Source organism: Taudactylus pleione, unplaced genomic scaffold, assembly GCF_031769625.1.
Source record: "Taudactylus pleione unplaced genomic scaffold, aTauple2 ptg000089l, whole genome shotgun sequence".
Lineage (NCBI taxonomy): Eukaryota > Metazoa > Chordata > Amphibia > Anura > Myobatrachidae > Taudactylus > Taudactylus pleione.
In genome coordinates this window covers 4043960-4057690 of record NW_028284491.1, presented here as the reverse complement: position 1 = coordinate 4057690, position 13731 = coordinate 4043960, and the positions used below count along the sequence as shown (strand labels likewise).

Sequence of the window (13731 nt, the reverse complement as noted above, 5' to 3'; positions counted from 1 at the left end):
GGGCACCAAAAAGAAATTGGCTGCCGGATGCAGGGGGTGGTTATAGGGGAGTAGGAGCCTGTGCTGCTACTTCAAACTTTAATTATTTGGTGCCCAGGCTCCTCCAGCTCCACCTATACCCATGGTTGCAGTGCCCAACCCACCACCGCCCCCCACTGCCCCATCCCCTCAGAAAAAAGGATTTTACAGGTAAGAACAAAAATGGTGTTTGTCCAGCAAGACAATAATACAATACTTAATTCTAAATCAACCATTAAGTACTAGCATGATAAGATAGATTTTTAGAATGACCTTAACAGTCCCCATACTCAAATATTGTTGAAAATCTGTGAGGTGATCTCAGACTTATAGCACATGGACGACCTAAGAATTTCTAACTCTGAGTGAGAAGAGCTCAGTAAGGAAGGATGAGGGAAAAATAACAGAAACGTTGGAATAGAAAGATTGTTAGCTGGTACAGGAAATGTTTGGAAGTGTCCATAGAGAGTATTGACTGCCATAATGACTGTTTCATTTATTTTATTATTTTAATCTGTTAAATTGAACAGGTCAATTATTTTTGTACATTATAATTACTGCAATGTCATATGTAAGTAGCTGTGCTGCAGGGTATGCAGTCAGGAAGCCGACGGTCGAAATGCCAACCACCAGCTTCCCGACTCTGCATTCCCGACAGGGGACTAATGATAGGCATCAAAATCCCGACACCTATCATTATCCCTACGCCGGGAGCCCGAAGCCTGGCATACTGAACAAAGGTAAGCCGGGCAGCAGGCGCGGACAGCGTGGGGGGGAGGGTTAGGTTAGGGGTTCCAGGGGGGACTTAGGATAAGGCACCCCATTGGAGGGTTAGGGTTAGGCTAGGGGAAAGGGGGTTAGATTTGGGCACTTACGGGGGGGTTAGGGTTAGGTACTAGGGGGGGAGATTAGGGTTAGGCATCCCTAAGGGAGGATTAGGGGGGGAGAGGGTTAGGTATAGTTAGTTTACTTACCCGTCGGGATCTTCACTGGTGCCCATCTTCCGGCTTCAGGATTTGAACCACCGGACATAGGTCCAGCGGTCATTCATACCTATCCCCAATGGAGCATACAGCTGGGCTACCATTTTCTGTCACTACAGATGTGTAAAATATGTTTTTTCTTGCAAAGCTTTCAAGTAAATGACATTTAAATTGTTAACTGCTTTTTGTCACTGTTTTTAGTAGTTTATACAATGACTTGTAAAGAAAGGTTACTGCCATTATATATTTGGAGGAGTTCGTATAATTATGTTACAATGCATCATCCATTATGGGATATAGACTAACATTATGCTAGAGAATGTATTATTATTATTATTATTATGTCCTCTGCTACATGCTAACATTAAACATACTCTGGGCTTTCTGACATGTCACTGATATCATCTGTCAGACTCGATGTACATATAAAACAGGCCCCACCAATCACTTTACATTTTATGTAATATCTTAGATGGAGAAGGACCAGTGGGCACTAACACCACATAATCTTGGGTTCTTTCTATGGTTAGTAATGTCAGCACCAAGTCACACCTGTGGGTTGTTTGAATCTTGGTAAAGAATTGGGTGTTCTGTGTTATTTAGTAGTATATAAACTAGGGTGACTTGTATTGCTTCTGCCCTGTTACAGGTTGGGTACGGGATGCCGGCGCTAGGGATCCCGGCAGTCAGAATCCCAACCCCAGTATCCCGACAGGGTTAGGATACCGACACCTGTCGGTGGGTATCCTAACCCTCACTCCTCTCCCTTACCCTGCCTCCCTGGTGCCTGAACCTAACCCCCCTACCCAGTGCCTAAAGTAACCTCCCCTTCCCCGCACCCTAAATCTAAAAGTGCCTAATGCTAATCCTCCCCCTAATTCCGCTAATTCCCTTTGGGATTCTGTCGATCGGGGTGCCGGTGACGGGAATTTTAAGCGCTGGAATCCCCGCGGTCGGGATTATGACTGCATCCCCCTGTTACGCTCTCTTTTAAAGGAGATTATTTTCCAATCTCAGAGATACTAGAAAAAGTTACTATAATAAAAACAAACTTCATAGAGCCGTTGTGGTATGTTATGCGGATGCCAGAATGGCGACATGTTCAAAGTGTCGATGTTGGATATGTCAGCATTTCATTTTTCTAGTATTAGAGCCTTAACCCTACCATAACCCTAAACCTCGACTGGGAACATGATTTTTGACCTGATCACTGTCGACATTTCGACCATGTTGACATTTCGACGTAACATTCTGAATGTCAATTTAGTGACTAAATACCCATAGAGCTTCTGTAATGTTACGATTGTATAACAAAAGAAGTGTAAATCACAGTTATCTGCGACAGATGTAAAAAGACAATGCAGTAGAATTCAGTGGTAATTATCTTCTGCCTTGCGACAAATGCTGTAAAGCAAATTATTAAAACAGATTATGGTGCCCAAATGTTACATGTTAATAACTGTCAGTCACGTATGTTCTTTTGGGCAGAGGTAATGTATACATGAACACCTGCCAGTAGCCATCTAGTAATGGTAATGATCCTTCTGTTTCCCTTAATGAATGCTTATAATTTGGGGTCAGCAGTCCGTAATTATGTTGCTTTAAATGCAACAGAATTCATTTGTAAAGGATATGACTACTCATTACGGTTTGGTCAATCTGTATTGCCAAATCAGCAGACTGACTATATGGGTTATTTTAGTTATGCATAAACCTATACACCATTCATAATAATGATGTTTTATGTTGACAGGGATATGGCTTTAAGCCAAAATACAATGGAGATGACCTCACATTCACAGTGAGGAACCTGAGGCGCAGCACAAAATACAAGTTTAGGGTAAGTCCATCCCTCCCAACCTTTCAGATAGCCAAATAACTGGACTCCAAACTCATGAGGGTTAGTTAATTTCTCTGCTTTTACAGACATTTAGCAAGTCTTAAAAACGTAAGGAAAATGCATCTAAATCGCTTCTCTACATACTAGAATGGTAGTTAGAAGGTAGTTAGGTGATTTTAAAGGCCTCTTTCTGCATAAAATAATCACATTAGTTATAGTTGTAAATATATCTTCCATCACACCACTGTGACTTTCACACCGGCTGATGTCAGGTAGATGAAGAGATTTTGGGATGAGTTTGTAGGCAGAGTCCACTTCATGTTCTAGATACCGTCTTAAGCTGTTTAGAGCTATATAGTACACGTGCTAAATATTAACTGTCAGCTAAAATGTGCACACCGTCACACCTATTTCTCATGTCATACTATGACTCTAGGTTATTGCATATAACTCAGAAGGAAAGAGCAGTCCAAGTGAGGTGGTGGAGTTTTTGACCTGTCCAGATAAGCCAGGTCCACCGCCAAAGCCTACTGTCAAAGGAAAGGTCCATGCTCAAAACGTCCGAATAGTTTGGGGTGAGTGTTCTAGGTTTGTCTGTTTAATAGAAGAAAACCGCCTCCATTACTGTGCAGATAAGAGTGTTATATACATAGGGATAACATGGTAACGTCCAATGATATTCATATTGTGTCTTCTGTACTCATAGAACAGAGCTGCTTTCTAGTCAGTTTTTCTTGAGTAGTGGTTTCACTACCTGACCATAGGCCCCTATAAACCCTGCACGTTTTCCTGTTTCCGGTCTACAAGTCCCTCAGGGACTGCAAATATTTTGGTAGTAAAGGGTAAAAATCGAGATTCGGGACCTCATTTCTGCATGGTTATTCTACTTACAGAACTTTGAGGGTCTGCTAGTTAGAAGGTTATTTGCTTGGTCATTCCTGCCATAAGGTAAGGAATACTTGTGTCTAACTGTCATCAGCCGCTTTTTCCCCAAAGGCCTTGGTTGGGCATATTGTATGCCTGACTAATGAATTACCCCAAATCCCCATTCTGTTGGGGAATCGGGGAAAGCCAACATGTTGGAAATTTTCAATTTGCTGATCTCAACCAAAAAATGGTCGGGATCAGCGATTCGGGATCTTTAACATTTAGCTCCACCATCAGATAGCCGATCAGCAAATCAGATCGGCAGTATGGTATGTTTGGTATGTACCACCTCCTGCATTGATTGTATGGAGAGCGTGCCAGTGATTGACAGTGGGCGTAAAGGAAGCATTGAAAATGAACAGGTGGGGGGGGCCGGGGGATATAAAGATACTAGTAAATATATATAGTTCAACTCCTATATGTAAATAATAGAGTGTGAAAATTAGAGACATTATGTCACTAATAGGAGTTGTAGTTTTCAGTTGTTGTTAAATTATTGTATTTGCATGTTACATAGACTGCTTATTTGTACTTCTTTTTGTTCAGATGCACCAAAAGATAACGGAGGAGCAACAATTACTAAATATGTTGTTGAAATATCTGAAGGACGCAATGGTATTTATCTCATAACCATATTATCATGTATTTTTCAATTATATGTTCACTGCTCTAAATAAAACTATGGTAAACATCTTAGCATCTTTTTCTAGCTGCATAAACCTTTATAGAAACAATTTAAATTTAGTGTATTAATCCTTTCGGTCCACATTACTTTTAAAATTGGATAAATTTAATCTTATGAGCCAAATGGCCCATAATCAATTTTACTAGGTCATGATTTACTCACCAAAAGTAAGGCAACATGAAACGGTAGGGACATGTGCTGCTGAAAAATTGCAGTTCACTATTTGATTGCAAGGAAGTTCTCCCAGTGGAATGCACATTCTTTGGCGGTTTGACTTGGAGAATTCATGTTTGTATTAACATCAAGGAGAAAATACATTTGTAATGGCCTGAGAGAAGCAATTGTTACTGCTTATTAAGCTTAAATTGTTTATAAGGCCATTTAGAATCAGTGTGAAGCCTCTCATTCTACAAATCAAGGACACTGAAGAGTGTCGCCAACATTCCGAGAAATCACAGAGAGCCCAAAGACTGCCCAGGGATCCATAGCACTGAATGTAATTGTGCAAATCTCCCCATTTGTTTGTCTTTCACGTAACGGTGGCCAGGAAGCAATTTAGTGTGTGTGTGTGGCTATTGCAGCACTTCCTAACTATGGGCCTAATTCACTACAGATCGCTATTCTGCTTATACGCACACAACGCAGTTGCTAATATCAGCGGTGACACGTAAATAGAAATATAAAAAATTATCCAATGCGCTGTTATTTAAAGCAGCCAGTAGGGGTTGTCAGCCCCAACGAAATATAGAATATGTACAAAAGTGTATACCGGCGCTGAATTAAGTTGCTGTATATGATTAAAACACAGATATGTGTGCAATTTATATCACATTTATTTCATAATATTATTGTTGAACATAAAATATAAAAAACATAGCATATAAAAATTCTGAAGAAGCTGGATATATATTTGCCAGCGAAACGCGTTAAGATTCATTTCCATCGCCTATTGTTTTGGGGACAACGCTAATTTACCATCTTGGACACTTTGACACATGAATATTGGGACAACGGCTACTATCACTGAAGGGAAGCAGCTACAAGTGGGTCCTATCCAGTCTACACTCTGTGCTTATACCAACAGGATTTGGACATATCATCTGGACTGAGTAATCAGGACATTCCACTTGGTAAATATTTGCTGGACCCTACATATGGAATATCAACTAGTCCTCACATTAGTGTCATATCAATTGGATTAATCAGTCCCCCAATAGCTATTCCATTGGACATTGAATTTTATGCTCCCAAGATATAGGGTATTTTTATATGCTATGTTTTTTATATATTATATTCAACAATAATATTATGAAATAAATGTGATATAAATTGCACACATATCTGTGTTTTAATCATATACAGCAACTTAATTCAGCGCCGGTATACACTTTTGGTGACACGTAAATGTTTGCATTCGCATTGCGATCACAGCCTGACATAAAGATGCCCACTTCCCCTTACTCACATCCATATACTTGAGCAACATAGTGAAATAATTGGTAACATCGGACAGTTAGGGAAGCCCAGACCTTACTCAGGAATTGCTTACCTTTGGCCTCAGGTGGCATCTGGTATCGCAGTGAATAATTTTATGCACGCTCCTGCAACAGCGTTGAAATGTACTGGCACACCTGTCAAATTAGCCTTAGAAATATGAGTCGCTAGGGCTTCAGATTTGGTAGTAATTAATGTGTACATGGCAGTATCATTACAGTGGTTCATTATGTTGGACCTCTCTGGCCTGGTTACCAACAAAAGTATAGTCGGCAAGCAGACCCAGCTTGTGTCACATAATACCCTTACATCACATCTGGAAAACCAGAGGAAGAGTGTATTTTGTCAGCTAATTCATTCTGGTGATTTACATGGGGTCAGGATAGCAGCCAAAGCGTTGACTCAAATTGCTGGGTTGAACAGAAAACAGCTGGGGACGGATTACAGTGGTAACACTTATCTGTAGGTCTAATGACATCAAGAGGGATTTGCATTTTCTGAAATAAAGCAGAATCTTTAAGAAGACTCGTGCTTATTTCTCAATGCTATCTCTTAAGGGCCCATTACACATCACTGAGAAATGGTGATAATATAGACATATATGAAATGCATATACTCTCACAATATAACATGCAATATCCTGTGTGTCATAGTGTTACACGAACATGCTGTGAGCAGTCTGTCCTAGAAAACATAGTATTATAAATTCGCAGTAATATGATCTAGGCGCAGTGTGCAGACAATATAAATACATCTGCACAATAAGTTAATTCTTCGCATTTTTGTGTAGAGGGAGTCAGATCAAGCCCTAATTAAACTTTAGGACTTGGTTAGCGTGTGCATGCACACAAACATACATTCAGATACAGATGTGTCCGCATACACCCATCCTCAAATCGCGCTAAATAGCTCTGTTTGCGAATCACAGACTTTGCAACTAAGCGTGTGCCATGCGTTGTCAGTGACACCAACTCTGCATCTTATTCGCATAACTAATGTAACAAGAGTACGATGCACGGGTACCCTGGCCACTGGTGCTGGCATGGCATGCGGTTGCTGTGTGTGACTCAGACATCGGGTAAAAAGGCAAAAGACGGATGAACAATGGGAGAGATGTATGAATGCCCTATATAGGGGAGGAGTGGTATCAGCGCACTGAAACCGCTTCTCCTCCATATATTATTGTGGGGTTCGGTGTGAAATGACCGGGACATTTGCGCCCCTGTTATTATCGGTGCTGTTACCTTCCCCCCTAATGAGTGAACTGCCCCAAGCTTCACGCCACGCAGCGTTGTGCTTAGTCTGGGAATTTATACCAATTCCTTTGCGACACTAATCCTAAATGCCTAGTACACCATAAGCCACTTTGTATGCAGCTACGACCATAAGATGCTAAATTCAGGAAAAAGAATGAAAGTCTGAGCATTGCTCCCCATGGCAGAGCATCTTACGTCATATAGAGCAAAAAGAATTGGGGTATGAGAACAGATTTCTAAGGGATTGATTCAGAGATGTACGCTTCTGCACAGCAGCGGTGTCTTGGTTGCAGTCGCTGTGTGCATATATGCTAATGCTGCATGAGACATCTGAAGGGAAAAGACGCCTTCTGCCAACATCTCAGATCCAATGCCTTCGTCTGAAGACGATGGATCGGATCAACATCACAACCATTGGTCACAATGTTTGCGGCATCGTCCATCTGGGTAAGCCTAAGCTTACTCAGAATAACCACCTCCTACCCACTTGCAAGGCCAGGAAATGAGGTTGGAAGATGCAGACACTGGCCTCGGCACTCCCAGAGAACAGGACTAGCGCACCCATTTTTTTTTATAAAAACACAGGCAGCGCCACCCCATCCCCACTACCACGTCCCCGTCCCTAAACGGCCACAGCTTGACAGTCATGCTACTGTTTGGGGGCACTGCATGCGAGCTTGCAGAACCCGGTCTGCACATGCGCTCAACAAGTCATGCACATGCGCAGTCATTTAGTCATCGGAGTTATATGCAAACCATCGGGTTTCCATGCATCTCTGAACCAGGCCCTAGGTGCGTTAATTGTGATTTCCATCTATGGCTGCTCCTCAGGTTGCCATCGCTAGTCTATGCGATAATTGCTTCGTGTGTGTGTGTGTGTATTTGTATTACTTGCAATTAATATACCAAAATTATAATTTCTACTTCAGGGTCCATAGGGTATCCACAGGATACCTTGGGGTATAGGTGTGACGTCAGTCTTCGGGCACCATAGAGTTAAGCTTTCAGCCTCCCAGGATGCACTAGGGTCCCCCTCCTATACCCCGCCCCCGAGCCAAGGCACCTCAGTTTAGTTTGGTGCCCGACCAGAGTCGGGTGCACCTGTTGGAGTGGGGGCTAAGAAGAGCCCCTGAAGTTTTCCTGCATGCAGCTGTGGCTGCACATCTGGATGTACAGCATGGACAGTCAGTCCGGACGTCCATGCTGTCTTCCCTACACCCCCGCCGGTACCAGAACGCCGGTATCGCTCCGGGGATGCTGGTGAGCATCTGGGGTCACAGCTAGCGGTGACCCCAGATGTTCCGGATCATGGCCGGATTCAAGGGGGACAGCAAGGTAAGCAGCGGGGTCCCGCGGTGGGTCCCCGCTGTTACATGGTCCAGAGTCCCCAGGCAGGGGGCTCCCTGGGGACTGGCTGCAGCGTGAAGCCAGCTATGTAACTTGCGCTTCCACTACCCCCCTGGGACAGCGGACCGCAGCAGAGCGGTAGCGCTGCGGCATCCTGGGGGTTAAATGCATGCTAGGGGAGCGCGCCTTCCCTGTCTCACAGCCGGCGCCTCCCCCGCTGCACACAGCCCTCTCTGCACACTGCCGACTGGCCCTGTGGCAGCGCTCCTCCCCCAGGCCAGCCTCCTCTCTGCTCCTCGGCGGCCATCTTCCTGAACGCATGGTGAACGCTGCTGGAAGCCTGGACGGAGGCATCGTGGTCTGGGTCCCCCCACATACCTCTCCTCCTGTGGTCAGGTCTGTATATGCAGCGCTGTGTCCTACCAGACTCTGTGTCTGCGTAGTTGAGTGATCAGCGCTGGTTAGTGCAGGAATTGATTTTCTTTGCATTGTATGTGACTGTGCTAGCGCTGCTGCCTGTATCTTCTATTCTGACTGTCAGCTTTATTACTGTCCCTGTTCTTTCTGCTAAGTCCTTGCGGTGCGGTGCTGCAGGCTGGTCTCTCGCCTCTTTAAAATACAATTGGTGAGAGGGGTCACATACTTGGTACCATCATGTCTGAAAGTGATTTTCCTCTCCGGCTACAGTGTACCATGTGTAAAGTACCTTTAGCGGAGGGGGAGGGTAGCGCGGAGGGCCTCTGCCGGCAGTGTTTGTCAATGGCGCGGCCTATTACGGTTACAGCACCGGTACAGGAGCCGCCCTGGGCTTGTTTCGCTCAGGCGCTTACAACCTTAGTGGGCCAGTTAGCTCCGCAGCCCGCGTTTACGCAGATGTGTTTGTCCCAGCAGTCAGTGGTGTCGTCACCCATGCAGGGTTTCCCAAGGCAATTGGTGGTACCCCGCAGTCTCCCTATTTCCCCTCTCCCGGTTTCTCAGGAGCCGGCGTGGGTTAACTCCCTGACTAGTTCTGTACAGCACTTGTCGGATGTGTTGCAAGGGGAGTCTGTGATGCGGCCACATAAACGGCCGGTGGCGTCTCTGTCGGCTCCTTATGAGGATGACGAAGGGACGTCTGATGATGGGGAGATTCTGGATTCTTACGATCAGGAACCTCACCATACTAAGGACGCAGACGCTAGGTCCAAGGTGTATATTCCTGGACTTATTCGGGCAGTCCGCACAGCCTTGGTGATTGAGGACGAAGTTCCCCCAGCGGCTAAATCCAAGTATGCCTTTTTTAGGGATGTGAAGGGTGACGCCACAGTCTTTCCTCTTTCGGGTCAGTTAGTGGACCATTTAGAGGAGGCGTGGAAACAGCCTGGCAAGCGATACCAGCCGCAGAGGCGCCTGGCGGTGGCTTATCCGTTCGCGGATAATTATTTTGCTAAGTGGGAATCCCCTCCACAGGTGGATTCTCACGTGACCCGTCTTGTCCGTAGTGCCACATTGCCGATGCCATCCATGTCCTCCCTTAAGGATGCTACGGACCGCAAGGTGGAGATCTGCCTGAGGTCCGCTTATTCCCTTGCGGGGGGGGCAGCGCGGCCGGCTATGGCCATATGCTGGGTTGCCAGAGCGATGGAGCGCTGGGCGGATTCATTAGAGGCGTCTTTTGATTCCGACTGTCCGGCCGATCAGGCGGAGTTGATTGGTAATCTCCGTGATTCGGCCACTTATATCAACGAAGCGGCCTTAGACACTAGTACTCTGGTGTCTCGAATTTCTTCTGCAGCGGTGGCTGCTCGTCGCACCTTGTGGTTGCGATCCTGGAAGGCGGACGCTGATTCCAAAAAGGGTTTGGAGGCGTTGCCCTTTAACGGAGAAGTTCTCTTCGGTCCGGATCTGGACAAGATTGAGGCCACGCTGGCGGCAGCCAAATCGGCATGTCTCCCGTCGGCCGCTGCTCCTTCTGGTTCAGTACCATCGTCCTTTCGGTCTTATAGGGCCCAGGGCAGGCCCAAACCACAGTCTTTTCCTCGACAGGCTGGTCCTAAGAAATCGGCCAAGCCCCGGAAGCAGGCATGGAGTACCAGACGTCCGGCCCCTAAGCCAGATGACAAGCCTGCGGCCTGACGGTCCGGGCCTCCCTTTGGGGGATCCCAAAGTGGGAGGCCGCCTGCTGCAGTTCGCTCGGTGTTGGTCGGTCACCACGACAGACACTTGGGTTCTCGAGGTGGTCCCCCACGGGTACGCCCTCTCTTTCCGGCACAGACCCCCGGCTCGATTCTTCACCACGGGTCTACCATCAGACCGGAACAAGGCCACGGAGCTGCGGAAGGTCTTGCACACTATGCTCCAGGCTGGAGTTATAGTGCCTGTTCCATTCTTCCAGAGGGGCCAGGGTTTCTATTCAAATCTTTTTTTGGTGCAGAAACCCAGTGGGTCGTATCGTCCGATTCTCAACCTCAAAGCTCTCAACAAGTCTTTGCGGGTCCCGAAGTTTTGGATGGAGACCCTACGGTCCATCATTCTGGCGCTGGAACCTGGGGACTACATGGTGTCATTGGACATACAGGACGCTTACCTGCATGTCCCTATTCTTTTGCGCCATCAACAGTTCCTCAGGTTTGCAATCCGCAGCGACCACTTCCAGTTTTGGGCGTTACCTTTTGGCCTGGCGACAGCACCACGTGTGTTCACCAAGGTGATGGCGGTCATGGCGGCTTCTCTGCGGCTGCAGGGAGTCCGCATGTTGCCGTACTTGGACGACCTTTTATTAGTGGCAGGATCTCCAGAGCTCCTTCTACGCCACTTGGACCTGACCATTGCGCTACTGCAACGGCACGGCTGGTTAATCAACTGGCAGAAGTCCACTCTAATCCCGTCTCGGCGGATTCTGCACCTCGGAGCCTTATTGGACTCGGGACAGCAAAGGATCTTTGTGACGGGGGAAAAGATCTCTGCTTTACAGTCGAGGGTGCGCAGTTGTCTGCACGGCCGCCGGGTGTCTCTACACTCGGCGATGAGGTTACTGGGCTCCATGGTGTCGGTGTTCGACATGGTGGAATATGCCCAGTTTCACTCCAGACCTCTGCAGCACCTGATCCTGTCCAAGTGGAACGGGCTGCCTCAGTCTCTAAAGTCCCAGACGATAGTGCTCTCCCCAGAGGTTCGCCTGTCCCTTGCCTGGTGGTTGCAGACGACCCATCTCAGCAAGGGACGTCCGTTCTGGGTACCAAATTGGGTCCTGTTGACAACGGACGCCAGTCTTCGGGGCTGGGGAGCAGTTTCGGGTCAACACTTGTTCCAGGGCAGGTGGACGCCGACAGAAGCGGAGCTTCCAATAAATATCTTGGAACTCCGTGTGGTCTTCAATGCTCTCCAGCAGGCACATCGGGTTCTCCAGGGTCGCCTGGTGCAGGTCCAGTCGGACAACGCTACCACCGTGGCCTACATAAACAGGCAAGGAGGAACCCGAAGTCGGGCGGCTCTCGTAGAGGTGTCTCGGATCCTGGTATGGGCGGAGCGCAATCTTCCGGCCATATCAGCTGTCTTCATCCCAGGAGTGCTAAACTGGGAGGCGGACTTTCTAAGTCGCCAGGACGTTCATCCGGGGGAATGGTCCCTGCACCCGGACGTTTTTCAACTGCTGGTGGACATGTGGGGTCTTCCAGAGATCGACCTCATGGCGTCCCGGCACAACAACAAGTTGCCGGTGTACGGGTCTCGCACAAGAGACGAAGAGGCGTCTCTGGTGGATGCTCTGTCCGTCCGGTGGACGTTCCGGTTCGCATACCTGTTTCCTCCGGTTTCCCTTCTTACACGGGTAATCCGGAAATTCAAACAGGAAGGAGGGATGCTCCTGTTGATAGCTCCCGCGTGGCCCAGACAGCACTGGTTCTCAGACCTTCAGGGTCTGTCCGAGGACAGTCCTCTGCGGTTGCCGCTACGACCGGACCTTCTGTCGCAGGGTCCTTGTCTTCACCCGGACCTGACTCGGCTGTCTTTGACGGCGTGGCTGTTGAGACAGCCATGTTGAGGTCCAGGGGGTTTTCCAGGTCTGTTGTGCGTACCATGTTACGAGCTCGGAAACCGTCTTCCGTGAGAATATACCATCGCGTGTGGCAAACGTTCTTCCAGTGGTGTCGACCGAGAGGTTATGCACCGCGGGAGTTTCGTCTGTCTAGGATACTCGCCTTCCTACAAGCGGGACTAGATCATGGGCTTCGCCTTGCTTCTTTGAAGGTACAGGTTTCGGCCCTGTCTGTCTGGTTTCACCGTAGGATTGCTACAATCCCGGATGTGCGCACCTTTATGCAAGGTGTTCTCCGCATTCAGCCGCCCTTTGTTCCACCTGTGGCGCATTGGGATTTGGCTGTGGTCCTGAGGGCTCTCCAGGGACCGCCGTTTGAACCACTGGACTCAGTGGATCTTAAATGGCTAACAGCTAAGACTGTTTTCCTTCTGGCCATAGCTTCAGCCAGACGTGTTTCTGATTTAGGGGCTCTTTCTTGTAGACCCCCTTTCTTGATTTTTCATGGGAACAGGGCAGTGCTTCGCACTCGGCCTGAATTTCTTCCCAAAGTTGTTTCCCAGCTTCATGTTAACGAGGAAATAGTTGTTCCGGCCTTTAACTCACCTGGCCTTTCAGTGGGTGAGGCCACTTTGGATGTTGTGCGGGCCTTAAGGACTTATGTTGACCGCACTTCTTCGTTTAGGAAGTCGGACGCTTTGTTTGTTCTCTATGGCTTCCGTAAAAAGGATTGGCAAACTTTGGCAGCCTGGATCCGTATGGCTATTTCTGATGCTTATCTTCATGAAGGTCTGCCGGTTCCTCCTTCTGTGAAGGCTCATTCCACTAGGTCTGTGGGTCCTTCGTGGGCAGCTCGATGTGGTGCCTCTGCAGTCCAGATCTGCAAGGCTGCTACGTGGTCCTCTGTCCATACCTTCGTGAGGTATTACAGGTTTGACACCTTTGCCTCTCAGGATGCTTCCTTCGGGCGGCGGATTCTCCTTTCAGCACAGGAGCGTCCCCACCCTTAAAGGATACTGCTTTGGGACATCCCCAAGGTATCCTGTGGATACCCTATGGACTCTGAAGTAGAAAATATGAGATATGGTAAGAACTTACCTTTGTTATCTCTATTTCTACGAAGTCCATAGGGTTCCACAGGACTCCCGCCCTGTTGCACCTGTGCT

The 13731-nt window shown here is 47.5% G+C and overlaps 1 protein-coding gene across 3 annotated transcripts in view; it reads left to right on the top strand.

The window, feature by feature from the left end:
• The window catches only part of FNDC3A (fibronectin type III domain containing 3A), a 262911-nt gene that overhangs the window by 223012 nt on the left and 26168 nt on the right, over positions 1–13731 (top strand). For all 3 annotated transcript variants that reach the window (XM_088469122.1, XM_088469124.1, XM_088469125.1), the window contains 3 exons: positions 2755–2841; positions 3278–3416; positions 4315–4383. In XM_088469122.1, coding sequence (XP_088325248.1) covers positions 2755–2841; positions 3278–3416; positions 4315–4383 — 295 coding nt within the window. The remainder of the gene's footprint in view (positions 1–2754; positions 2842–3277; positions 3417–4314; positions 4384–13731) is intronic.